This window comes from Rhineura floridana, chromosome 8 (genome assembly GCF_030035675.1).
Source record: "Rhineura floridana isolate rRhiFlo1 chromosome 8, rRhiFlo1.hap2, whole genome shotgun sequence".
Classification (NCBI taxonomy): domain Eukaryota; kingdom Metazoa; phylum Chordata; class Lepidosauria; order Squamata; family Rhineuridae; genus Rhineura; species Rhineura floridana.
Genome location: NC_084487.1, coordinates 34,470,474 through 34,497,741, shown reverse-complemented (window position 1 = coordinate 34,497,741; position 27,268 = coordinate 34,470,474). Strand labels below are relative to the sequence as shown.

General features: G+C 40.5%; 1 protein-coding gene across 6 annotated transcripts in view; it reads right to left on the bottom strand.

Moving 5' to 3' along the window:
* MYBPC1 (myosin binding protein C1) overlaps window positions 1-27,268 on the bottom strand; it is a 165,506-nt gene that overhangs the window by 76,507 nt on the left and 61,731 nt on the right. For all 6 annotated transcript variants that reach the window (XM_061638845.1, XM_061638844.1, XM_061638847.1 and 3 more), the window contains 9 exons: window positions 22,783-22,949; window positions 21,212-21,344; window positions 17,143-17,267; window positions 15,099-15,204; window positions 11,456-11,622; window positions 10,503-10,665; window positions 8,936-9,042; window positions 3,733-3,866; window positions 340-499 (listed from right to left, as the gene is read on the bottom strand). In XM_061638845.1, coding sequence (XP_061494829.1) covers window positions 340-499; window positions 3,733-3,866; window positions 8,936-9,042; window positions 10,503-10,665; window positions 11,456-11,622; window positions 15,099-15,204; window positions 17,143-17,267; window positions 21,212-21,344; window positions 22,783-22,949 — 1,262 coding nt within the window. The remainder of the gene's footprint in view (window positions 1-339; window positions 500-3,732; window positions 3,867-8,935; window positions 9,043-10,502; window positions 10,666-11,455; window positions 11,623-15,098; window positions 15,205-17,142; window positions 17,268-21,211; window positions 21,345-22,782; window positions 22,950-27,268) is intronic.

Genomic DNA, 27,268 nt, shown 5'->3' with positions numbered 1-27,268 from the left:
CCTGAAAACCAGGCCACTGTCTCTTATTTCAGCCTAATTCAGAGGATCATTTTTATTTATTTAGTAACAACATTTGTATACCACCCAAACACTTTCTCTGGACATTGAACAACATAGTTTAAAAGGCATTATTATTATTATTTTAAAAAACAACAACCAAAAATCAAACACAAAAACAATCACAATAAGAAATAGAAAAGATAAACCAGCAAAGATAAAAACCATAAAATTAGTGAGGTTAAAAACTAGGAAGTACTTTGTATATTGAAAAGATACAAAGAAATGATAATGTTGCTGAATTAAATATTGCTTGGTACAAAAGCCTCGCACTGGACTTACCAACCACTTTGATGTTAATTTCGGCTGAGTCTTCTCCTGCCTCATTCTTGAGCATTATTCTATAGGGACCTGTGTCATCTTTCTCAGCTGAATCAATCACCAAACAACTGCTGTCTGGATAATTCTCTGCTCTTATTCTGCTTGCAGAATCCATGAGCCACTATCAATCATTAAGAATGGGAGCATGGGAGAAAGAGAAAGAGAATTTACACAATGGGGTTGAAAAACACTAGGATATGGCAAATTAGAATCAAAGCATAAATAGGAACCTGTACAACTAGCTGAAAGATATATACAGAAATCTAACAAAATTCAATAAATATAATTTGAATAGTGCCCTGTTCTGTGAGTTGCAGGCAGGAATAATATGGAGTATGACAGTTAGAAACATAGGAAGATACCTTGTACCAAATTAGATCATTGGTCCATCCAGCTCAGTACTGTCTGCACCACTGTTCTTCAACCTTGGATCCCCAGATGTTGTTGGACTCTAACTCCTATCATCCCCAGCCAGCTTAGCCCAATGGTCAGGAATGATGGGAGTTGTGGTCCCAACAACATCTGGGGACCAAGGTTGAAGAACAGTGGTCTACACTGACTGGCAGGGGCTCTCAGGATTTCAGCCCTACCTGGAGATACCAGGGATTGACTTTCTGTATGCAAAGCAGATGCTCTACCACTGAGCTATAGCCCTTCCCAACTGAATCGACCCTTCCCAAATAGGCTTTGTCCTGTGTAGTTATGCCCTTACTGGTGGCATTTTCACCTCTAGAAGCAGCATTGCACACCACTGTCTCTTACAAACCATTCCAGAGGCAAGAATGAATCAGCCACCACATAGCAAGCTATAACCAGCAGGGTCAAAGGAACATCTACAAAGAATATTTTCTCCAACCCACTCTCTTGTCATACTTCTGCCCCATCCTTCCAATGCCCCATCTTTCCCTTGTTACAACCTGTCCTTGCCTTCTATACTTGTGAAATATGTTGTGGCCCTTGTGGGCAACCCCAAAATGTGCCTAGTTATTTAGTAACAGACTGTTGGAATGAGATTGCAACAAACAGGAATAGACCGTAGCTTAGCAATAGAGCACATGCTTTGCATGCAGATCTTGCATTTAATCCCTGGCAAATCCAGTTAAAATAATCATTATAGGATTGTGGGGATGGGTTTACACTGTTATGAGCATGGCGGTTGGGATGGATGATTCCTGTGGGCCCCATTCCAACCTCTGATTTGGAATCCTATGCCTTGGGGACAGAAACTCACTCTGCTGGTCAGATGAGTCTCTCCTTTGGTAACCAAATAGATTGACCAGGTAAGATAATGGGCCTATCAGTTGCCCAGCAATGGTGAATGGGCCAGGAAGACCCTTTTGTCATTGAAACTCTTCAAGAGAGCATCCCCCCCTTCCTGGAGCCCAGCAGAGGCTTGTAGTTTGGGTGGTGTCTAGAGAATGCTTGGAGACTGAAGGCAGGCAGAGAGACTGGCTCTCTGCACCATGGCATTTGGGATGCCTCCTGTAATACAGATGGAAAAGGTGAATATTGGACTGCTGATGCCTTGAACCCCTCCATTTTGAAGCTCAGGTTGGAATGTGTGTAAATAAACAAACCATATTTCATAAAGACACCCCAGTCTCCGCTGACCTTCTTCCCAAAGGAAACCAAACCCTGGAGGAGCGCAGGGACCCCTGAAATCTCACCGCTCGGAGATTGGGGGAGGTGCGCAACAATACGATAGTTTTAGACCCCTTCTAGCTTATAATTGTGTGTCTGTAAGAGGTAAGTCTGCAGTGGAGAAACTTGCTAAACTGGGCAAACCAGTTTCCTTTGCATAAGTCAATAGTTTAGCCAAGTCAGTCTATGAGTTAGTGAGCTTATTGAGTGGTCAATCTGCATATCCAAATGGATGTGGCCAAGAAAGATCCTGTTGCTATTGGTCCTCCTCACTCCCATCCTAGAGCCCAGGAGAGGCTTGTGTTTTAGTCTCATCTTGGGATGAAGCTGCAAAGACACACAGAGAGGCCTGCTTTGGGAAACCCGATCTGATGGAGTCTCAATGCTGATAACCCCTCCATCTTAAGTTCATGTTATATATATGTGTAAATTTAAAAAATCCTATAAGACACCAGTCTCCGTGACCTTCTTTCCAAGGAAACCAAACCCCGGGTAGGTGCTGTCACCCCTGGAAGTCCCTGGAATAGCAATTGCCAGTCAGAGGAAACAATACTAGACTAGATGGACAAAAAGTTCAAACAGGTACAAGGCAGCTTTCTGTGTTACTATAGGAAGCACCATCACACAGAATAGACCTGCCTTCTACACAACACTAGTTGACACACATTTGTGTAATTGTAGATGAGAGGCACCCCTCCAACATAATATATGAAGGACATAAATTGCTCCTCTCATCCTCTTGTGAGCTGAGTCACCATAGCATCACTAGAAGGAATGGTGGGATGACTACTGAATGGTAGTCACACTGCATTGAATCCACTGCATTTTTCTTAAACCCTACCCCTCCCTGTGCATGCACCATTTCTTACTAAACAATAACTAGTTTCTACATTTCACTGAGAAAATAACTCCAACAATTATGGAGCTTGCATAGGTTATGCATCTTCCTGTTTTAAGGACAGAATGTTTGGTCAGGGATGGCACAATCTTCTGCTTCAAGAGGGTTCTGTGCATGCAAAATATCCTAGGTTCAACCCCCAGCATCTTGAGGTAGGGCTAGGAATCTCTCCTGCCTAGAGAGCCTCTGCCAGTCACTCCTGACATTACTGAGCAACAGGAATGAATGGTCTGACTCAGTATAAGGTGGCTTCCTATATGCTTTTTTCCCAACTTTGTTTTCAACGAACCACTTAAAAATAGTTGAGGGTCTTCATGAACCACTTAATGATTTTCTCCCTATTGTAGCAATTGTAATGCACTATGCTATATGCTGTATGATTTTTAATTGTATTTTTATTACATCTTCCACTTCCGCTGTTTTGTATTTTATTGTATTACAACCTGAATTCCACAGAATTCAAACTGTGTTACAATAAAAAATACAACAAACAAAAGAAGCAACAAAAATACAAACAAAAATACATGTGAATATTTAATGGATGGATGTGCCACCTCTCATCTTCAATCACAAATCCACAGACATGCTGTAGGCGACCAGAATGAAGCTTGTGGACCAATGGTGGTCCACAAACCAGAATTTAGGAACCCTTGTGCTATAGGCTAGGGGGTGAGCTATTGTTAATCATCCAAAATTTAGTTCAAAGTTATGTCACTGTTACTCTTTGCTCTGTCACTCAGCTACACATATTTTAACCAATTATTTTTAAAGTGTTGGCATCAGAGTGCAGATATAAATCTAAATTACAGTTGTACCTTCTCTCCTCTACTCCACATAACCTTGGGTGGTGGCTCCCCAGACACGGGGATTTCAAGTCGTAACTTGGTTCCTGCTACAACTGTCACTGTATTGCCTTCACCAAGCCCATCAAGATGGATTTTAGGAGGATCTGTAAAATCGAGACACTGAAGAATTTTCACAATGACAAGAGCATTTCAATATGTGCACTGATCTGCACAATTATAACACAATACAGAAAGAAGGGGATGAAAACTTTCTAACCTTGTCTACTTCCCTGATGTATGACTCCTTGGAATTAACAGATCAACCCTCCCCATATCCTTGTTAGTAATGTTGGGAGTAAAGCACCAGCACTTGTGACAAGTAACCTGAACCAGCGGGGGCTGATAAACAGAAAGGCAACCTATTCTTCCCTTGCTGATTCCTTCTTTAAGTAACCACTTGTTGTTTGTTTCTCTCAGGTTATCCTTCTTTCCTTCCTTTGTCTATTCCTTTGTCAGAGATAATATCTGAGAGTACTAGCCTCGTAGCTCACAATGACCACATGTATACCTGTAGCCAGAATGACTTTATGTTCCAGCAGTAATAAACATCAAGCTTCTTTATTCTTGCAACTACCAGTCTTACTAGACTATTCATTTCTGCACTCCGCTGCAATATATACCAAACTTCAATATGTAAGCTATCCATATAATAGTTGGTTCCCTCATATGCTATAATAAGAAATATAATAGATACTTGTGGTTCTTTCATATGTTGTAATCAGGAATACCACCTATTATCCCCAACTTTAGTTTACTGTAAGCATATGCATGTGTGTGTATATACATGGCATGTACATCTTGAGCATTGAGCAGGGGATTGGACTTGATGCCCTCATAGGCTCCTTCCAACTCTACTATTCTATGATCTTCATGAAGCAGCCCTCAGTGAAAGAGAGATACCTTCCTCTTAGGAAAGATGGTCCAAGAAAAGCCAATCAAAACCAAAGAGTGCCACAGAACATCTCATCAGTCAGGGAAGTAGTGATGCTGCTCCCCAGGCTATGTAGAAAAGGTATTGAAAATAGAACTGCTAATATAATGCTGTTGTACAAATCTATGGTGTGACTGCATTGGGAATACTCAAAAAGGAAAAGGTTCTAAAAAGGGCAACCAAGATGATCAAGGTGATGGAGCAACTCCCCTATGAGGAAAGGTTGCAGCATTTGACACTTTTTAATTTAGAGAAAAGTGAGTTGGAATTGACATCATAGAAGTTTATAACATTATGCAGGGCATGGAGAAAGTGGATAAAGAGAGAGGTTTTTCTCCCTCTCTCATAACACTAGAATTCGAGGACATCCAATGAAGCTTAATGCTGGAAGAAACAGGACAGATTTTAAAAAGTACTTTTCCACACAGCACATAGTTAAACTAGGGAACTTGCTCCCAGAGGAGGCAAGTGATGGCCACCAACTTGGATGGCTTTAAACAAGGATTGGACAAATTCATAGAGAAGAATGGTATCAAAGGCTACTAGCCATGCTCTGCCTCCACAGTTGGAGGCAGGATGCTTCTGAATACCAGTTGCGGGAAACTGCAGGAAGGGAGAATGATCTTGTACTCAGGTCTTACTTGTGGGCTTCCCATGGGCATCTGGTTGGCCACTATGAGAACAGGATGCTGGACTAGATAGGCCACTGGCCTGATCCAGCAGGGCTCTTCTTATGTTAGCCATACAAGGCAACTATGCAGGGTTAGCTCCAAACCTAGAAATTATACCAACATCCTATTTTATGGATTGTTGGAACCCATCCGAGGCAGGAAGGAACCCCAGGAGGCACTAAGGGAGATCTGATCCTTGAAAGTGTAGGTCAGATCGACTTCCGGGAAGGGTGACTTAGCCTGTGCCTGCTTTTGAGACGGGCTCCTGCCTCAAAAGAAGCTTATTCAGATATATCAGTCAGTTTTTTCTCTTTTTTTTTGACTGATTAAACTTCTCCCGGGTAGGGAGAAACGAAGAGATTAACCTCAAAGCCTATTTTTGTTGGGACGACCAGATCTCATTAATTTATGGGACGAGGTCCAGCCGACGAAGGTGGGACGGATTTTCAACAGCAAGCTCTATCTGTTAAAGCGAACGTTCATCTTATCTTCTAAGAGAGAACGCACTAACAGGCAAGCACCCTTCTTTCTATATTTTTCTTTTACTTGACTTAAATTGTTGCTGTTTAAAAGAGATTTGCCAGATTGATCGGTTTTTGACATCTCACTGGGGAGCCGTAACTTCTCTCTGCTACGCACTAATTAATAGCTTATCTCTGTTTTTGTTGCAAAAAGCTGTCCTGGATTTGCATTCTAAAGATACACACAGAAGAGGGATTTCTATTCCAGATTTTTATTTTGAAAAATATTATACTGTTTTGAGACTACTCTCTTTTTGGTCTATTTTATTTTGACGAATCTGTTTCTTGACGATTGCCATTAATTGCTTCGATCCTGGGAACTGCATTTTGTTTACTTAACTATTGGAGAGATAAGGCTGTCTGCTCTGTTTATACTGTGATGTCACCAAGTTTGGAGTATTAACCCAATTGTTGCTGAAATAAGAAGTGGTTTTCCTATATTTTTCTTTTAAAATGGCAATTAAGAAAGTGGCTGAGAATCTGGAAATAACTATGTTTCAGAGAATAATGAATGAGATTGAGATAACGAAAATTGAATTGAGTAAAATGAAGCAGGAGATTAAAGATATAAGGGTCCCTGTGAGAGAGGTGACCCTGGAAGGGGTCCCTGTGAGAGAGGAGACCCCGGAGATTGGAATAGGGGTCCCTGTGAGAGAGGAGACCCTGGAGACTGGAATAGGGGTCCCTGTGAGAGAGGAGATCCCGGAGATTGGAACAAACGTGGAACAGGAACAAGATTTGGAGTCTATGGACTTTAGAAATAAAATCTATTGTTTGGAACTCAATGTTATCTCTGAAGAAATTAATGAAGACTCTAGAGATAAAGTTATCAATGGCATGGATTATCTTCTGGACTGGAATGATGTGATGGAGCCCAATATAGAGAAAATCTATGGAATTAACTGCAGCCATGTGACAATGGAAAAACTTTTAAGAGATGACCCAGTGTATTTTGAAAAAAAGAACAGAGATATGATTTTACAGCAGTATTTCAGCAACTTATTCAGAATGGATGGCAAGAAAATATTTGGGATAGAGGTAATTCCCATCAGACTCTTATTATATGACTATGGCTTTGACAGCAAGATTATTATGGAATACTGATAATGGAAGATTGGATATTGAAATTACTGGACTTAACAAGACTACTGAAGATGGAAGATGGAAAATGGAACTAATAGAGATAATAGAACAATGGCTACTGAAATTACTGAACCTAACAGATTCTGATGTGATGGATTAATTGAAATGTTTATTTTGACTATGGTTATGACAATAAGATTATCATAATTAGTAATGAGATGGATTAATCGATATGCTTATCTGGAAAAAAAAAATTGATAGATATATTTCTTAAAGAATTGAAACCTCTCTTTGACTTTTTGTGGAAAGAATAAAGTAATGTTTATGAGATTTGATGATTAAGTAAGATAACTACTGGAGGAAAGTGATTTTATAATATGACTTAAGAGACAGGATTGCTATATATTATAGACTTATAACTGATTTGATCTTTGACAAATGGGAAGTCAATATTTTACTCTTTATTTTTTATTTTTGTTTTTTTTTTTTTCTTCTTTTCTTTTTTTCTTTTTGTTTAACTATTTTTGATTTTGTTTTTTGTCTTTGAATGTTTTATGATTTTGTCTTGTATGTTTTATGAAAATCTGAATAAAAATTATTGAAAAAAAAAAAAGAAAGTGTAGGTCAGATCCAAATTACTTTGAAAACTTTCTTAAGATAGAGGAAGACCCAGATGAGAAAACATCCTGCTCTTCATCTCACTTTGTGGAAGTTTGGGGTGGCCTGTTACACTACAGTATTGGCTTGTGATAGACCTCTCACAACCATGAACAAAAGTAATTGCAGCCTGTGCAAGGGTTAAAGAAAAAAGCAGCTTTCATTGATCATGTAAACTATAAACAGATGTGATGTTGTTCATGCATTATTAGTAATTTTTTTAAAGGCCAAAACTTCCAGAACTGTCAAAGGGTTAAAGATCTGAATTGAGGAGAGGGCTGCAGTGTCAACAATTACTAACTGTGTGAACATGATCACATCTGTTTTGGCTATAAGATATTTAATATTTATCTACATCCATAATCTTCCACTTCCACTCACACAGTAAATATTTTACTAACATCTACATGCTTGTAAATTCTCTATTCATTTGATCATAGAATGATGAAAGCACTTTTGTATATAGAGCTTAAGGCCAATGCACAGGAGCTCCAGGCAAGCAGTGGAACTTTAAATCTGAGTAATGGATCCCCATGTTCCAGCTTATGGGGAACAAAGCCTATGTTTAGGGTGCACTTTTAAAACCAGTCACAGAAGTGCAGAGAGATGGAAGGGATCTTGGAGGTCACCCCAGTCCAAGAGTGGGGAACCTTTGGGCCTCCAGATGTTGTGGCCTCCAACTCCCATCAGCCCCAGCCAGCATGACCAATGGTCAAGGATGGTGGGAGTTGTAGTCCAACAGCATCTGGAGATCCACAGTTTCCCCATCCTTGCTCTAGTCCAACCCCCTTCTCAATGCAGGATCTAAATACAGCCCTTCATATACCTCTCACACCACATATTCTGTTCTCTCTCCTCACCTCTCATGTTCCAGATGTGCAGCTATGTTGCAGCAAAGATAATAAAGTATCTAGTGGAATCTTTAACAGTAACAATTTTACTGTTAAAACTAACATTTTTACTACAGAAACAACAAAGTTGCCTCTTTTTTATTGTTAATCAATAAGGTGCCACAAGACTCTTGGCTGTTTTGCTATGGCAGGTTAACATGGTTACCCCTTTGGGATATTCCTCACTGTGCAGGCCACAGTGTGCTCCAGGCACAGTTGCCAACTCTACCACTTTCCCACAAATGCTGGAATGCAGGAAACTGCAGCAATTGCCAGGAGATCATCTGATTGATCTGTTTTCTATTTTAGGACCAAAACCACATTTTAGGATCACATTGTATCTGTGATCCATGTAGGCCAGCTTCTGAATATAAAATAGCACATGCCATAAGCTACAAAAAAAAGGCATCAGGAAGTTACCTATAATATGTACTTTGCAGGGGATGTTGACATTATAGGCATCTGGAACAAACATGTACTCGCCATCATCATCAACATGTGAGCTATCAATCATTAGCCGATGGATTCTGTAGAAAATCAAGATGAAAAGAAAATATTGTGCAAGGTCTTGATGACAGCATGGGACTGTAAACTATATACAATGAATTAGATGACAACAGAGCAGACTCATTCTTACAAGACAGACCCAATTTATTTAATCATGTTGTTTAAATGTTTATTTTAACCAGATCTTTGAATGCTGTGCACTCTTCCTCATTCTAGCACCTGAGTGCTCATCTCTGTGATTTTTAAAAAAGATTAGCAAAAGCCAATTGCAAGATTACCCTTCTTGCAGCAAAGCTGCCCTTTGGCCCAATTAATCACAAGCGGCAAAGGACCCAGAGAAGCAGAACTGACATCTTAAAATATAGTGCTAAAATAGAAAAGCCCTGTGTATGATATCCAAGAACACTCTGATCCAAATTAGATGGGACACAGGAAATCTGTGATAAGGATCTCCCATGATTTAAAAAACAAATTAATACCAGCCATAAGACCTCCTGAATCAGTAGCATTTTCCCAGTTAAACCACTCTCTCTGAAGCTGCTATTTGCCTTAGGGGCAGGGGGAGTAACAAATACCCCCACCTTCACACATACAACCAGTCCGGGGGTTGGCGCTATCTATCAGCTTCCTCCTCCTTAGTCTCAATCCTTGTAGAATGCAGCAGGGAGAAGGACAAAAATAGCATTAGTTGGTTTTCCCTGCCGTTGGCCCTGGCTCCACCTGCTGTTGGTCACCCTGCCTTTCACCCTACAAATCTCAATGTGCACCAGCCACCACTACAGGTACGTTTTCTCAATAGCAGCTTTGCGAGGGATGAATCTGGCAAACAATAAGGGGCAGGGAGTTAACCCCTTTCCCCAGGCTGCGTGATATTGCTGCTCCCTCCCTCCATTATTAATTTAAAATCCCACAGGATATGCTAATTATGAGTCTCCTGTATCTCATCTAGTCTGGTCCTTTCACTCAGTCATAAATTTTATTTATTTTGTATGGCCAGAATGTCCCAAGATTCTTGATTCTGGGCTGTCATTTGGGAATCAACAGTATCCTTATAATATGGATGTTTTAGTTTGCTCACTTGTATCACTTTCAGGGCACTGTTCGCTTCCAGCTAATTCTGAACTCTACTCACTTCTTCAAACCTGAGGTAAATACAGCCTTGCCATTTCTAAAGGCAGTGTACCTGGGCAAAAATAGGCAGGCCCCAAGTATAATTATGTTGGTTGCTATTTTTCTCATTTCAAACACATTTCCTCTACCAACCCTTGGAAGGAGTAATCAAATGAGACAGAAGTGAATTATTTTATGAGAGCAACTGATTGTGTAGCAAAACAAAACCAGCTGAAAGGATTTGCCATGTGAGAAAAACATAAACAGCTTCTCAGTGGCAGTTATTCTGTAAAATAAATTGTTAAGCAAAGGGGCAGCTCTACACTATTTTTAAATCTGATCTTCAAGGCTCATTATGTTGCATGCCTACCTTCCTTTGTGGTATATCTTGATGCGGTCGCTGGCCTGGAGAAGCTGCCCATTTTTGTACCACTTCCCTTCTACATTCTCAGAGACCTCACATTTCAGAGACAGCTCTTTGCCAAGCTTCACAGTCTGGTCTTCCAACGGACGCAATATCTTCAATGGTTTCACTTTGAAAATGAGAGAAAATTAAGCAGTTCATTGTAAGTTGTTGATGTCAGTGATGCTGAACGGGAGCATATCTGGAGCACATGCAGGAGGAATATGCAAAGCTACTGTATACATCCACATGAGAGCTTCAATGTACATCCAAGAGCCTACCAAGGTTTGGATTAAGGTCATACTAGAGGAGGTGTTAATTGGCTGAATGCAATTAGTATTCATCTTTTTCTTATGTAAGTAGCAGCCTCAGGACCATGGAGCTGGGAGGAAGTTTAACTCTTTTCTCCCTTCCAAGGCCCCAACAGAAATTGCCTCTGAAGCTGCTATTTGCTTTCCAAGGAAAGCCTCCATAGCCTCAATAGGAGCTTTCCTTGAAGACAAGTGCCAGGTTCAGAGGAGCCATTTTTGTTGTGACCACAGCAGGGAGACAAAGAGTTAACCTTCTCCTCCTCTGCCCTGTGGTCCTGAGGCTGCTCAGGCTTCCCCAAGACTGCTCTGTACATAACAACAAATATGCACATTAACTGCATTCATATAATTAACTTCATGTCTAATTAGACGCTATTAGCAGTGCTGTCCATAACAGAATTATCTGCTGTGTTAAAAGTATTAAGTATGTAAATAACAGTTTAGAAACTAATACATAAACAAGTACTTTGTTCATGTTCCCCAGTAGTTACTTAAAAAGAAGCACATGCATTTGCTTGTTTGCATTGCATATTGAGTAGAACTAGGAGGCTTTAGAGTACAACATAAGTATGACTTGTAGTGCAAGTAGAAAGCCATTTTTTTACTCACAGTCAACTTGTAATTGGCCAGCCGATTGTCCTCCACTTGTCATCACTGAATAAGTTGCATTGTCAGCTTTGGTTGCTTCCTCAATTATCAGAGTGTGTTTTTTACCCTCAACCTTCACTCTGTATCGAGATTTACCATCAAGGGGCAGCTCCACGCCATTTTTAAACCTGATCACAGAAAACAAAAAAGGGGTGACTGTCTACTGCTAAGGCCTCACAATCTTTGTCTAATCGGAAAGAGGCTGCCTCTGAAAAACGCTATGGCAGATGGGCAAGGTTGCTCCAAGACATTCTTCTGAGGCACATTGATTGATTGATTGATTGATTGATTTGTATACCACCCCATAGCCGAAGCTCTCTGGGCGGTTTACAACAATTAAAAACATTAAAAACAAATATATAAATTTAAAAACACATTTTAAAAAAGCAATTCCGCTTACAAAAGCCAACCAGAACGGCAATGGAGTCTTACAAAGGTGATGTGGCAGTGCAGCTGAGGGCAGAAGGCTCTTAGGGGATGCATGGCAGGCTGTGTGCTACACACAACTTTGTCCTCAAGCACCTTACTAGTGTTGCTGTCCCCTGTCCACACTCCACACACACACATCTCCTCAATATACCTAATGGTAGGGCTATCAATACAAATGAAAATATTTCCATAAAGAGATCCTCTGTTAAACACAAATTACTGCTTTCATCATATTTTCTTAAGATTATATTTTTTATATTTGTGAGATGTTCAATTCTGATTTTTCTTAGAATTTATTAATTATGGATTTTGCATGATGTTTGCCATGTTCCAATATTGCCACATCACTAGAAATGCCCATCACATATTTTGACTCTGTCAGTGGTAGGCTGTCAATGACCACAAGCAGTACTTATCTCTGGGGCAGGATCCCCCCTACCCCCAATCATGTAATAATGTAATAATAATGTAATCAGCTTATCATGTAATAATCATCATGTGAAAGCATTGTCTCATTACACTCGCACTAGCTTATTTTTAAAGCCCTCCCTACCCTGCTAGCTCTAGATTAATAGTAAGTTTAACAGAGTTGCAGCTTTTGTTATGTCCTCAATTATCAGAGTGAGAGATGGAAATTTACCATCAAAGGGTGGCTCCACACCATTTTAAAATCTGATCAAGCCCGTTGTTGTTGTCGTTATATGTCTTCAAGTCGATTGCAACTTATGGCGACCCTATGAATCAGCGACCTTCAATAACATCTGTCATAAACCACCCTCCAAACTGTCCAAAGTATGATAACGTCAGTTTCATCATTTTAGCTTCTAGTGATAGTTCTGGTTTAATTTGTTCTAACACCCAATTATTATTATTTTTTGCAGTCCATGGTATCTGCAAAGCTCTCCTCCAACACCACATTTCAAATGAGTTGATTTTTCTCTAATCCACTTTTTTCACTGTCCAACTTTCACATCCATCCATAGAGATCAGAAATACCATGGTATGGGTCAAGCCCAACAACCCACAAGCATTCATTCAGCAGCAAAATTGCAATCAGGCAGTTCATGGATATGTCAATGGTCCCTTAGCAAAGATATGGAGCAATCACAAACACTCACATATTTGTCATCTTACCATATGGTTAGTTGACACATATGGCATGATCAACACTTGGGAAACTCTCTTATACAACTTTCCTGAGCTGACGTCAGCACTATAATTTGTCCATATGCATTTCTCTTAATATTCAAGTGTCCATGGTCATAGTCTTAAAGACTCACAGTGCAATCCAAATGATGGGGAGCCGGTAGTAGGAGTGGCTGGCGGAAAGCTCCGTTAGGGAGCAACCGGCCCGGCTGAGCATTGGCTCCATCAGGAGCTGTGCACAGGAGCCAGCATGGAAGAGCCAGCTCCCACAAACAGGCCTACCTGGGAGTAAGCACTCCTTGTAGGCCACCATGGGAATATTTTTACTGCTCCAGCCTATTAGCCAGCAGAATTCTCATGGGGATTAGGACCCGTGGGAGCACTCTGTAGGGGACTTGAATGTTGTGTAAGTCCTCCTTGTGGCTCCTCTCCCGCCATGCCCCCGGAATGCCCCATTTTAGGGCTACAACTGGCTCTCTGTCCACCAGGCTGGCCATCCCCAGCAGACTCCTGGCAGCACCAGCAGGGTCCTGGCTACACTGTGGCTCAGTCGGGATGGGGGCTTCTGCTGGAGGAGCCTAGCGGAGCATTGTGGCACTGGACCCCTGCCAGCTCAGCCAGGGGTCCACCACATCCACCTCCTGCCAGGCGCACATAGGACTTGGATTATGCCCTTAGGGATTGAAGGAACTGTCAGTTTTGGTTCTCTCAGGTTTTCATTTTCCCAATCTTAAATCCAGTTCTCTACATTTCTGTGAATTTTTGCAAATTTCCCCCTTAAAATACTCATGGAATATTCTTCAGCATTTTAGAGTTAATTTCTCCTAATAAATACGTTTTTGTATAGAGTTTTGACTAATCTACACAATTTTGCAAGCCATTTCTCCTAGTATAATGCATTTTTGTATGTTATTTTATTGTTATTTTTGTATGTTATTTTCACTCATATATTCCTTTTTATGCACACTTTCCCCTAATATATGCATTTTTGTAAACACTGGTTGGTTGGAGAACTGCATTGCAAATGACTGTGTTTTGATTTTTCATATAGTTTTGGAAAGTATGTATTTGATAGATTTGCTTTGAACGAGAACCAAATGAAATTTCTCGCCTATCCCTAGTCCTCCTACAGACTGAAGTTGGTATGAACAAGGGAACCCCTATTTTCTTGCCAGGGAATGTTCCTTGCATAAACCCTTGCTTGTGCAAAACTCAGTGAGCACATTGGCCCCCTTGTTCACATCTGGATATGCATCAAACCTGTTGAGTTGCCATGTGTGCCCTTGGATGCATCTAAAATTAGTTAATTCCAGGGTAGCTTTCATCTGCCCTCATAGGATGCTGTTATCCCTCTGTGAAAGATTCAAAGCTGAAATATTCATATGTGCCTCTAGTGAATTACCTCAAAGTAGCTAACGTGGCACCTTGCAGATGCTGTTGGACTACAACTCCTATCAGCCCCAGACTCAGGGATGTTGATGGTTGTAGTCCCAACAACATTTGGAGGGCACCATGTTGGCCAGCCCTGAACTGTTTAAAGTAGACTTCCCCAACTTTGCCGCCCTGGGCTCCTACTGGGAGAAAGGGCAAGATGCAAATGTAATAAATAAAAATAAATAAATATGGAGGCCTTCGGATGTTTTAGTCGACAACTCCCATCAGCCTCAGCAAGCATAGGCTGGGGAGTCACGGCAATGAGCAAGGCTGACTTAAAGATAGACTTGCAGCTACCTAGAAAAAAATGAAGCAGGATAAATTGTACAATATGTCCTTATACAGACAGGTACTTAATTTTAGGTTAATGAAGGCCCACTCCAACTTAAATTAGTTATGACCATGCCCAGTTAAAAGCAATGAGACTTAAAACTGGGTTTGACTAACTTGTTCCATTAACAACTAGCTGTAGTAGGATCAAGCCCCAAATATTTATTTATTTATTTATTGCATTTGAAAACCGCCCCACAGTCGAAGCTCTCTAGGTGGTTTACAACAATTAAATATTAACTAAAGAAGGATGTAGGTGGCATACCATTTCACATTTGCATCATCTTCAGACACTTCAACTGATAATTCTATTCTTTCACCAATATAACCAGTCGTATCTTCAAGGCCTTTGGTCACCATCACTGGGGGCTCTAAGTAAAGATGAAGTCAGGAACGCTATCAGGAACAAGTTGTCACAAAGAAAAATCCCTATTTTTAAATCTTAACACCAGATGACTTAATATGCTGTAACTTCCTTTGAATCAATAGGACCCAATTTCCACATATCACATCAACTGGAGCTGGACCATTCTTGGAGTCCTATGTTGTGGGCTCCCAGCCCATATGGAGTCCCCACAGTGCAATGTATAGGGGCTTCAAGAGGATTTGAATCCCAGAAGACCTTGCTGCTCTCCCCCCCCCCCAGTTCAACTGAAGGACATTTTTATTTTTTCTTCTACGTTTGGGCTGGTGGCCAACAGACTGGTACACTAATGTAAGCACACTGATCACAGCTTCTGCCAGCCACATACACCCAGAGCGCCTATGTGTGGAATATATGGAATAAGGCTGAGACCTGCTTTGAGCAAAGCATGGGAATTTATCGTGAGAAGTTCCCAGGGAGGACGTGTCATATTTCCTTCACCCAGTCCTATAAAAAGGGTGCTTAAGCCCCTATTGGGGACTTGGTCACTCACTTTACTATTGCTATGTGTGGAGCATTCAAGGCTTATGCTTGCCTTGAGACTTAATGGGTAAGGAATATTCATTCTTTTTGTTTTATGTGGATACTTTGCTTTCCAGGATTTAGACTATTCCCTCTTGGGATGGATATGCTCAAGATGTATAGACTTATATTTTCTTATGTAACATAGTTACTGTATTATGTTAATTTTGTATAAGATCTTTCACTTCTGTAACAAAGACTTAATTGTATAAAGAATAAATAAATAGTATTAGTTATTCCGCTGTGGAGATCCCATTTCTTTGGCTGACATGTCCCTAAACCTTAGGATGTTCTATGGTGGGACCACCAACCATAGTTCACTTTGACAGACCTAACTGCTGTCAAAAACTGTGGAAGCTCAGGTGACCACAACATTTGTCATATAAGTTGTCTGTGCAGATACAGATTAGGGGAGTAGGTAAGAACCTTTGATCCTGGGCATACACTAGAAAGAGATAGTTCAGACTATTTCACCTAAATCTTATGGTGCATTGAGAGAGCAAAGAAGAACATAAGAAATGGCGACAAACTGATCAACTTAGGCTGGCCAAATATCAAGAAAACTTCATAGCATTGTGCTGGTGCTGTCAGTTGACCCAGGATATTGCACCAGTACAGCATGACACCATTTGGGGAGGCCAGATAGGGGAAGGGTTCCATGTTTTCTTTCTTTCAGATTACATGTAGTTATTTGACTGTAGCACCTATATTGTTTCCAAATAATAACTTTTTAAAGTGAGCTTCTGTGAGGCATAGAGATAAGAGGGAAGCAAGCCTGCCCTCTCATTCATGATGGACGAGACTTTGGAGCAGTCTACAGGAACATAGGCAGCTGCCTTATACAGGCGGGCCCCACTTATACGGCAGGTTCCGTTCCGGACTGCCGCTAAAAAGCGGAAACCGCCAAAACCCAGAACCCATTGAAGATAATGGTGCTGATAGCGTGAAATTGGCGCGCGATAAGCAAAGACCGCCGTAAAAGCGGAACAAGCGCCTTAAAGCGGGGACTTTCCCTAATTGAAAGTCGCTGCATTAGTGGAACGCCAAAAGGCGAAGCACCGTAAAGCGGGGCCTGCCTGTACTGAGTCAGACCACTGGTCCATCTAGCTCAGTACTGCCTACTCTGACATGCAGCGGCTCTCCAGGGTTTCAGGCAGGCATCTCTCCCAGACCTACCCGGAGATGCCAGGGACTAAACCAGGGACCTTCTGCATGCAATTCATATGCTCTGCCACTGAGCCATGGCCCTCCCTACATCTGTGCCTAAAGATACATTGCATCCTCCATTCCTAGAGCCCCCTGGACCTTCTGTATTATTTCACATTAGCAGAGAAACTGTCAGAAGCTTAGAAATATTGTTTACCTCTTACAAATAGTTCTGTAGAGCATTTTTCTTCACCAGCAGTCACATGATAGCGGGCATCATCTGTCATTGAGCAGTTGTTGATAAATAAGATTCTCTCATTACCTTTGTGCTCAAATATGTATCTGTTGGAAAATGGCAAAATAACAAAAGTGTAATTATTAGCAGGCGTCATGGGATTGTGCAGTGTTCTGTCAGCCAAAATAGAAGGGTAGAACAACAGGATGCATCCTATGCAATAGGATATCTCATCAACACTTACCTAGTCAGGATGTTAAATGTGTTGCACTGAATGCTTCAGACAAGCCACAAGTTGTAACCAAGATTTATATTTGGTTTACTGCTTGTGATTTGCCTGGGGGAGGAAAACCATGAGCCTGGGTTCAGATGTAATGCTAAGCCATACGATGGCTTAGCCGTGAGTAGCATAGCATCAGCAGAACCAATGGAGGCTTGCAGCACCAGTAATCTTTGCACCAGAAACCTGCACATTTGTTTGTTCACACTAACTCAATGGCATGGTTTAGCATTACGTGCAAACTAGTGTCAGTAGAGGCACCATTGGTCTGTGTATCACACAGCACGTTTATCAGCCTAGGCTGGTATACCAACAGCAGCCCTACCTGGATGGAGATAAACTGGTTTCAGTTATCCATCTTCTGGTAACCTCCAGAACACTGCAGAAAAAGTATTAACGGGGCCTAGACAATTGGACCATATTACACCAGTGCTTTATCAACTGCACTTGCTTCCATTTAATTTCTGGGTGCAATTCAAAGTGGTGGTCTTTAAAGCCCTAAACACTTTGAAACCAGGTTACCTGAAGGACTGCCTCCTCCCACATGTACCTACTAAGAACTTGAAATCATATTCAGAGGCTCTTCTGTGTGTGCAATAGGGGAAAAGGCCCTAAGAGTGGTGGCATTTGTTTATGGAATGCCCTTCTGCAGAGAGGCTTGCCTGGTTCTTTCTGTGGTCTTTTCAGCACCAGGTAAAGACCTTTTAACTCTCCTGGGCTTTAAACTGCGAACGTCTGAATCCACTGAATTTTAGATCTATCATATATGAGCAATGCCGTGTATTTCTCTTACCTGTTTTACTCTCTGCCACTGATATTTTTATGCTGAATTTTTATAATGGAATTTACATGCTGCTTTTATTGTTCTATGATTATGACTGCATTCTAATGTTTCTGTAAAAAACATTTATTTATTTTTATTTATGGCATTTCTAAATCACCCAGGGAAAACTATTATTGGGTGGAATAGAAATGTTGTTAATAAATAAATATAGAAATATGAACACAGCATAAGCTGCAGGGTGGGGGTGTAATCCTTCATGCTGGTGTGAAGGGGAAAGTTAACCCTTTCCTCTCCTGCTATGATCTTGAGGAAAATCCCTCCACTGGCACCAATGGGGAACTCACCCCCTGAAAGCAATACACCAGTTTCAGTTTTAAAATACCATACATTTAAAACATATCCATACCCCCCAAGAATCCTGGGATCTGTAGTTTGCTAAGAGTGCTGGGAACTTTAGCTCTGTGAGGAGTAAAATTACAGTTCCCAGGATTCTGGAGAAAAATGTGTTTTAAATATTCTTTAAATATATGGTGTGTATGGAAGCACACTGAGATAATTATCAGACTTACCGCATCTTATGCTATTTTCATTTTATAAGTCCTGCATCTCAAATGCATAAACACATTTAACATCCCATGTAGTTTGGCCCTAAAACGAATAGAGCACATTATGGGGGGGAGGGTGGATTATTGCAAGCACAAAGTTCAAATGGCCCCAATAAGAACCATTTCTGAAACCCTAGATCAGTAAAGATGGAAGTAACCTGTAACAGGAGCCTAGGGTCCATTCCAGCACTCTTGACATTTTTTTTAAAGTACAATAATAGCTGAGGCAAAGGAGCCACATTACTGGTAGGCCAGATGGCTCAAGGGACAGGTAATGGGATATGGTGCCTTTCACCTTGAGGTCACAGGTTCACATTTGTTTCAGGTCAGCAATGACCAAAGCTCATTAGCATCTAACAGCTCCTTGGTGGCAAGGTAGTGCCTTCTGTTCATCTGGCTTCTTCAGAGAATATACAGGCCTTGAGGAAGAAGCAATTTTTTTAACTTTTAAACTACAGAAGATGAAGGTCAGAGTATGGGGCAAGGTCAGTATTAGGATTACAGGTACTCTGTGAATATGGCTGATTTTTAATGAATTATGAGAACTCTCAAAGAAAAAAGTCCAAAAGGGCTCTGCGGTTTTTTCCTCTCTTTTTAGACTTTGAACTCTCTATTATCTCTGACTGTTTTGTGTATCGCCATGAAAACTGAGAGGGTTGTTAAGCAAGCGTTTCTGAGTTCAGGACTTTTCTGATGTTCGGTTGTTTGGCATGTTATGTAGTGTTCAGGTTCATATGCTCAGATAAGGGTTAAGATAAATGACTGTGTTTCACTGGAGTCCCAGATTAACAGCTGTTGGATTAAAGATGCATCCATCTCTGCATTGCATTGTTCCAGAAATGCACTCCAAATCTCTTGGAAGTTTGATTTTTTATGTATTTTATGGAGGAGAATTTCCTCATGGGGGGCTAGTTGCAGGAGGTCTTGTGTCCAGTTTTCCATGCTTGATGTGGCCTGGGCTTTCCAATGTTGAAGGCTATTTGTTTTACTGTCAGCATGGCTCAATGGAACCATCCTTCCTGCCCTTTTGATAATCCCCACCTGGCTGCTCCCATGGGTCCCAGGTAGTGTTTCTGTTATGCCAAAAGGTTTAAGTGACCTCCCCCCCCCTCAATTCCCCCAATGTGTCCTTAATTTGTTTGGCTATACCCGCTTTTCCCCTTCAGCCACACACTTTCCCACTTCAGCCATACCCACTTTGACATTGTTAGAATAAGCAAACTTGCATGTTCCCTTGTAAAATGGGCGATATTCCCTTAAGGGATATTTTGGGGGATATCCCTATGTACCTGTTTACCATGATGGAACTTCCTAATGGGTGGGGTAAGTTACCTGGCTTCCTCCTCCTTTGTCCTGGATATTAGCAGATTCCTGCATATCCACCACTGCCATTACTTTTACCTCTGGGAGAGGCACCATGGAAGATGCTCTCTCCTGAGAGCATCATTACCAAAGCCTAATGGATTCCTAATCTTTCCATCTAAGCTAGAGCCTATGTTTCCTGAACATATAAAAGGTAGTGAGTAAACATTCTTTATCTTTTTACCTAAGAAAATTGTCTCTGTCATTATTTGTGTCAGAGGGAAAGGTGGGCTGGTTTTATTCTCATTCTGCTGATTGCGTTTATATCTCTGCTAAGAAATAGGACTATGAAAACTGTTCCTGTTTCATTTTTAAAATACCAAACAGACATGTGTCCCCAGAGGGCTGACTACGGGTCAATGCAGCTGTCACACTGAAAAAGGCTAGCCATCCCTGCTGTAGACACTCATAAGGAAGTTATCCACAGAAATGTTCTTCCCAGCATCTGGATATCAGAGATATACTCCATGTGGTAAGGTGGTTCCCTTTAGCTGTCATAGCTAATAATGCTTGTCGGAACTATTCATCCTGAATCAGCAGAACACCTCCTCCAGACGTCCCTTTTATTGCTCATGCATGATAATTTATGGTCATGATACTATTGGGGGAGTCGTAGACAGTCCTGCTTTCACTACTATTTGCAGCTGCTTAGGTTTGGGGGCAGTCACACTGCTTCATTTCCAGTCAGTGTGTATGCTGTAGCTTCCTGCTGAAATCCTGTAACTTTTCATACCACAAATGTTCTGGGGTTTGTTTGGGTTTTTTGGTCCCTCTTTTGTTGCACTATAGCCCCTGTGGGCCGCAATGATGTGGTAGCACTGGGGAAGCATCGCAGAACAACTAATGAAAGTAGAATAAATCTACCACTCATACACTATTATTACGTCAAGAATATGTTGCAGAATACACCCACAATAAAACACCATGCTGGAGGGGCCGTGACTCTCTTAATTAAGGGTATAAGGGTATAAGAACTTAACAGGAAACATTATTTAAATCTGGGTTAATGTGCACACTTACTTTCCACTTGGTCGTATTTCTTGGCCATTTTTATACCACTTTAGTTCCACCGTTGGGTCAGTCAGCTCCACCGCAAACCTCACTCTGCCTCCTTTATCCACTTGATATGCAGGATCCAGAATCTTAGAAAAAGCTGTTAGATGAGAAAAGTGTTGAGGTGGAGAAGCAGAACATATGGATACAAATAAATTGTTTTGAAACTTAAAAATCAGTGGCAGCTAGTGGCTCCATATGAGTGGGACAGTGGAATCTGCTCCGGGTTATAGCTTGAACTTCCAAGAAGCTGTCCAAGGTGCTTCAGATGAAAACCCAGAACAGTTTCTAGAGGAAGGTAATAGTGGAAACTGGCTGATAGACAGACATAAAATTGTCACTGACAATGGAACTGGGATCCTTAGTTACAGTACAGATGTCAATGTCCCAACCTCACAGCTTTAATGAAGGCTAAATTTGTTTTACTGAATGGTCTGCACCCCCCCCCCCACAGAACCATAGATTTGCAGGCCACAATGTCTAGTTACCACAAAGGCAGCAGTGAGATAATTTAACAAGTCTGATTTCTATATGATGCAGTGATGAATGAAGCAACACTTGGCAAAACTGTTTAAATATGACTAACGATGTGCTCAGTTTCTGCAATAATTGAATTTGCCATTGGATTAATTATTATTTCTGATATTCTCTATCTTTGCAGACAGAATTTTGAAGCAGCAACTCTCCGTGCCTGGTTTCCGATTCATTCTTCTTTTTCTCCGATTCAGTTTTGTTAAAAACTTTGCTTTGAAATCATCAATAGTGTAAGTGATACTTTTATGTATCTACTTTCTATGTGAGCTCTTCAAAAGTGTATTCCCTTTCACTGATGTCAATGAAGTGTTGATTGTAACTGACAGAAAGCAGCAGGGGGAAATGAGGTGTTGATTGTAAGCAGCAGAGGGGAAGACACTGACTTGATTATCTGCCTTAATCTGCTCTGCAATGCACTTGAAAAGGAATAATTACATATATATATTCGCTGCAAAGCAAATGGTTAACGACTACCAGGAGGCCACGTGTAAAAACGGAAGGTAAAAAAAGGAGAGGATTCCATCCCTAAATATGACTTGGCTGTTTAAAAGATAACAACTCTGTTTGAGAAGCCCAGGTCCCTGTTTCCATGAAAGGGCTTCTTTGTGCCTATGGTGGAGTGGGGGTAGCATCATGTGCATCACTTGGCTAGTTGTTGCCAGCTTGTATCATGACAGCACTAGCCAACCTCCTATTCTCAGCAAACCAGAGAGCAGCAACGCCGGGGGGGAGGTGTGATGTTAGATCAGAGTGGACCAAAGAGAGAACTTCTTCCCTCTTGTCTGCCTATTACCACAGAGCTAGTCAAGGTGAAGCCTGTGTGAATTCTTCACATACCTCAGCTATTTAAAAGAGAACAGCTCTCTTTAAGAAGGAATTAGAAACCTTGTTATGAGGACTGCTCAGTGCTCCAAGTCCAATTCCTGTTTCCAAGAACCTTTGGGGAGAAAAATTCACTTGGATTCCTGCACAGATATGAACAAGCTTTGCCTTGCTTCCCATACCTGCACTCTTCTTTTCTTCCCTGCGAGCCCGCTTCAGACGTCTTAGCATGCCCCTCAGGTCAGTGATTCCATATTGAAATGCAATCCTCTCATAATCATTGGGACTTGCATTCTTCAGAATCTCCCACACATCTACTTCAGGTTCTTCAGGCTCATGTTTAATCTCCCTAATGAGAAGGGGGAGGGGGAGAAATGAGAGAAAAAAGAAGAGATGTGCCACAAGTTAGTATTATAAAGTGGGCACATGGAAATTCAAATCCAAGGATGGCTACATTAATAATGTTTTAGCTGAGTCAAGTGATTTAAGTCAAAGGCTTAAGGTAATAAGGTTGGTTGCATAATCAGACATTTTTAGAGCAAAGGGCAAGAGAAGTAGCAGGATGCATACTTACCCTTGTCTTCAGTGGGTAACATTTTACAGATCTTGAGTTAGCCTTTTGACCTGAAAGAAACTGGACTTCTGCACCAATCTATTGTTTTTCCATGTGTGGGATTCAACTGATGGAAAGAAAACTGTGAGATGTATTTGAAATAGGTAATTTTTTAAAGGCCTGGGATTAACAGGAAATAGACTATTAGATCAGGTGCTAAACACGACCATTTTGAGATTATTATTAAAGGTTAAGTCTAATTCTTACAGGGGTTTCATGCACTGACTGTGCTCACTTGTCGTGGTAATGGTTTCCTGTGAATACACAGATTGCTCCAACTTTACTCCTTTCCACTAGAAAGTGGGAGCAACAAACCATGATCCTTGACTTAATGGTATGTCCAAAACAAGGATTGGGGTAATTCAAGAACAAACCTTGGCTTTTGCTCCAAACAAACCATGATCTCCAGTTCAGATGTAACATTAACCCACAGATTGCAGCTTTTGCTTCCGCTAGTGGAGAGGAGCAAACTGAGAGCAATCTGAATGTTCTTCACTGTAACTGTTAATCACGGTTTACCATGATGTGTGAACATACCCATTGTCTCAAAAAAGAAACTTGTAATAATTATCTGGTAGCTTAGGACAAATTTTAAAGATATTAAAGCTTCTTCATGAAGTGGTAACTGGCCTTTCTCCTCATCACAAAGTGATTTTAGTAACAACAATGGTGAAATTCACAAGGAGGGTGGACTTACAGACAGGTTCAATACAAGCCCTGCCTAGCACTTGGTCAGACATATTTTATGTGTTCTCATAAATGTGATAATGAAGATCAGTGTGTCTTGATCCTACACATTCCCCATGCGATTTACTACAGCAGACTTGAACAATAATCTTGGAGTCAAAAGGAAGTGGCCAGATGAACTCAACTGAGATTACTACAACTCCCATCAGCCCAGCCAGCATGGGCATGTTAACAAGGAGTTGTGTTCCAAAACATCTGGAGAACATAAAGCTGGGGAAGGCTGGGCTACATCCTTTTGTTAATTTTTCCATGGTGATAAAGTTACCATGATTGTTGAGGCCACCTGTCATTTTCACATGATCTGGCTGCTCTGTATAGAGCTACCATTCTCAAAGAAATTACTTATCTCAGATCCCAACATGTAAACATACATACAAAAATAATGTTAATGATGTGAAAATGATTGGTAACCTTATGGTCTTTTATATGTGAAAAATAAATGCAAATACTGAATCCGAGTCAAAAACCTTCTCAATTAAACATTAAAGACAACATTATTTTTTTAAATACTCCAAGAGCATATTTTTCATTTAAAGAAATGGCACCACCAAACTAGGGGAGGGAGTACTTTGCCTCATAGTAAATTCTATAAAACTTTTGCAGATGCTGACAAAATGTTCATTTAATGTTAGAGCCATACGACAATGGAACCAATTACCTAGAGAGGTAGTGTGCTCTCTGACACTGGAAGCATTCAAGAGGCAGCTGGACAGCCATCTGTTGGGAATGCTTTGATTTGGATTCCTGCATTGAGCAGGGGGTTGGACTTGATGGCCTTATAGGCCTATTCCAACTCTACTATTCTATGATTCTATGTACTGATATGACATTATATATGTTGTGACTGGGCTTTATTGCATTGCTTATATTTTCCTTTAAAATAATATTGACAATTATGAGATAATACATACTGTTAATATATTATGGGTGTGACTTTTATGATATGGCATTATATTTTGCTGTTTTGTCCTTATATTTTACAAAGGTTGGCTACTTATTGCAAACTACTGCTGTGCCAGTGAGATTCCACATTCCCAAAGGTCAGGTCAAAATGCAAACATATCCAAAAGTTGACATACATTTAGGGGACGAATTCTCATGTCAATAGGCTGGTCATCCTAGTTGTGGCAACTCCTCTCAGTTGCACATGCATCAACAGGAACCAAGATAAGAATGTGCCCCTTAACATTAGGAAGGTGTTGAGAATGAGGATTGGTGTGTCCTGATTTTCAACCCATTATAAGAAATACACATCTTCATTTACCTTGTTCAACTGAAGAACAAATCCTTGAGCAAACAAATTTCGTCCTGAGGATGAAATGGCTATTCCTGAGCGGATAATGGATTTGGAACTTAAAAAAAAAAAAGCTATAGCAAAAAATGTGGATCTTTCATCCTATCCTAGTGAGCATCTTCTTAAATATATCCTTTTTAAAAAAAAAAAGCAGTTAAAATACTTGGGTTTTCTTCCTATTTGGAAATTCACACTTGTTTGGCTTGAAATAGACCATGAGATTACTTCACCAATCTAAATGAAACTGTTACCAGAATTAAAATCCTGTCATCAGCTATTATGCTAATTACATCCAAGTAGTTAGATCGAGCCAGTTTTGGAAACTGGATTGTTTCAGGGGCTGATAGGCCCATGCCCAGCTGCCATTGCAGTTAAATGGATTAGAGTCCCATTGACAGCTTAGATGAATTGCACCTGGACATTAGATGTAAGACAAGCTCGCAGCCTTCAGGAATGCAATCGTATGTTCTTCTAACTATTCAGCTGCTGGACTCTGACATAAGCTGCGATATAAATCTGACATCCATCCATGAAAATGCCTTTGAACTGGCTTACGTGGTTTGTGTATTCCAATGTTACCAACTTAAACTCTGCAGAGTCAGCATGTACAGTATGAGCATTCAGATTTTTCCTAAAGAGTTTACTGATGACAAATGTGGGTGTCTTCAGTAAGCCAGTGAAATAAAGATGAAACTGTAAAACAAACTTTAGCATAACTAGAAACAAATAAATGGTTACATTTTCTTAAAGTGCTTAGGTGGTAAATAAAATATTGATGTAAAACTTAACTATACTTAAAGCAGGACATGGAAACCTACTATAATATATTTAAAGATTCTAACTTTCACAACTATCTGCTGATTTTTTACAATGAAATAAAGTCATCAGATTGATTTGAAAGTCTGATTTGCCCATTATCCACTCAGAGTTACATTTATATACATCTATATGCATACATACAAATCACTATACAACAAAATTAATGTAGTAATCAAACTGATAATTCCACACTATCACAAAACGCTAAAACTTTTCCACATGCAGCTGTGTAATAGTGGGAAACAACAAACGAAAACCAAGCCAAGCAAATGCATTTCCATATATATGTATTAGTATTAATATGAACATTACAATGAGCACATATCAAATTGAGCATCCTAGTGAGGGAAGAGAAAATGAAGACCCAGCAGGAATGAAACATACCCAAAAAAGATGGGGTTTTTTGTTCCTGTATAGCATCTAAGTATTAAGTTTGATCACCTTTTTTAAAAGATGGCCAATGCATGTTTTGGAAACATATGAGGCAACTATCTTGCTGCAGTCAACCTAGATGTACACTTAAAGGTAGTGTGCAGCTATGTATCATGTTTCTTCCTTAATTACTGGCATGGGTGTGCCTGATTCTCACTGCAAACGCAGTGCAAAGAAGGGGTTTAGCTCTAATCTGTGGGTGGGTGGAGAACTGGGAACTCTGTGTATGCTGCCTGGAGTTCCGTGAAAGAAACGCAAGAAATAACCTTCCATCATCCTTTGCCATTCAATCATTGGTTAACTAATTTTGGAATTAATTTTGATTCAACCCTATGTAAATATTCCATTAATGGGTTTTGAATCCTTATCCATCTCAAAAATGCTACAAGTTAGCTGCCTGCCTCTTCCCTACCCTTGTTCAATGAATAAAGCTATTTTGGTTCAAAGTCATGATGATTTGCAAGCATTTGTGTGTAATAGGTGTGACATCTATTTCATTAACCATAGCCTTTTCCCCAGAGAAACTACCAGAGCCAAATGGGATTTCTCTTAGACCACCTTGGCTGTAGCCAGGGTCAAAGTACTTTTGGACAGAATTTTGGATGCCAACTCAATTCACACTAGAGCTCTTTCAATATGGCAGAATAGGACACTTTTAGAATCAGAATTAGAATTAGAATTTTATCAAATGATAAAAGGGTGACCTCCTAAGATTTGGTGTCCCATCAAGAAGCATGATGTGTCTGTACATGTTTATAAGCTG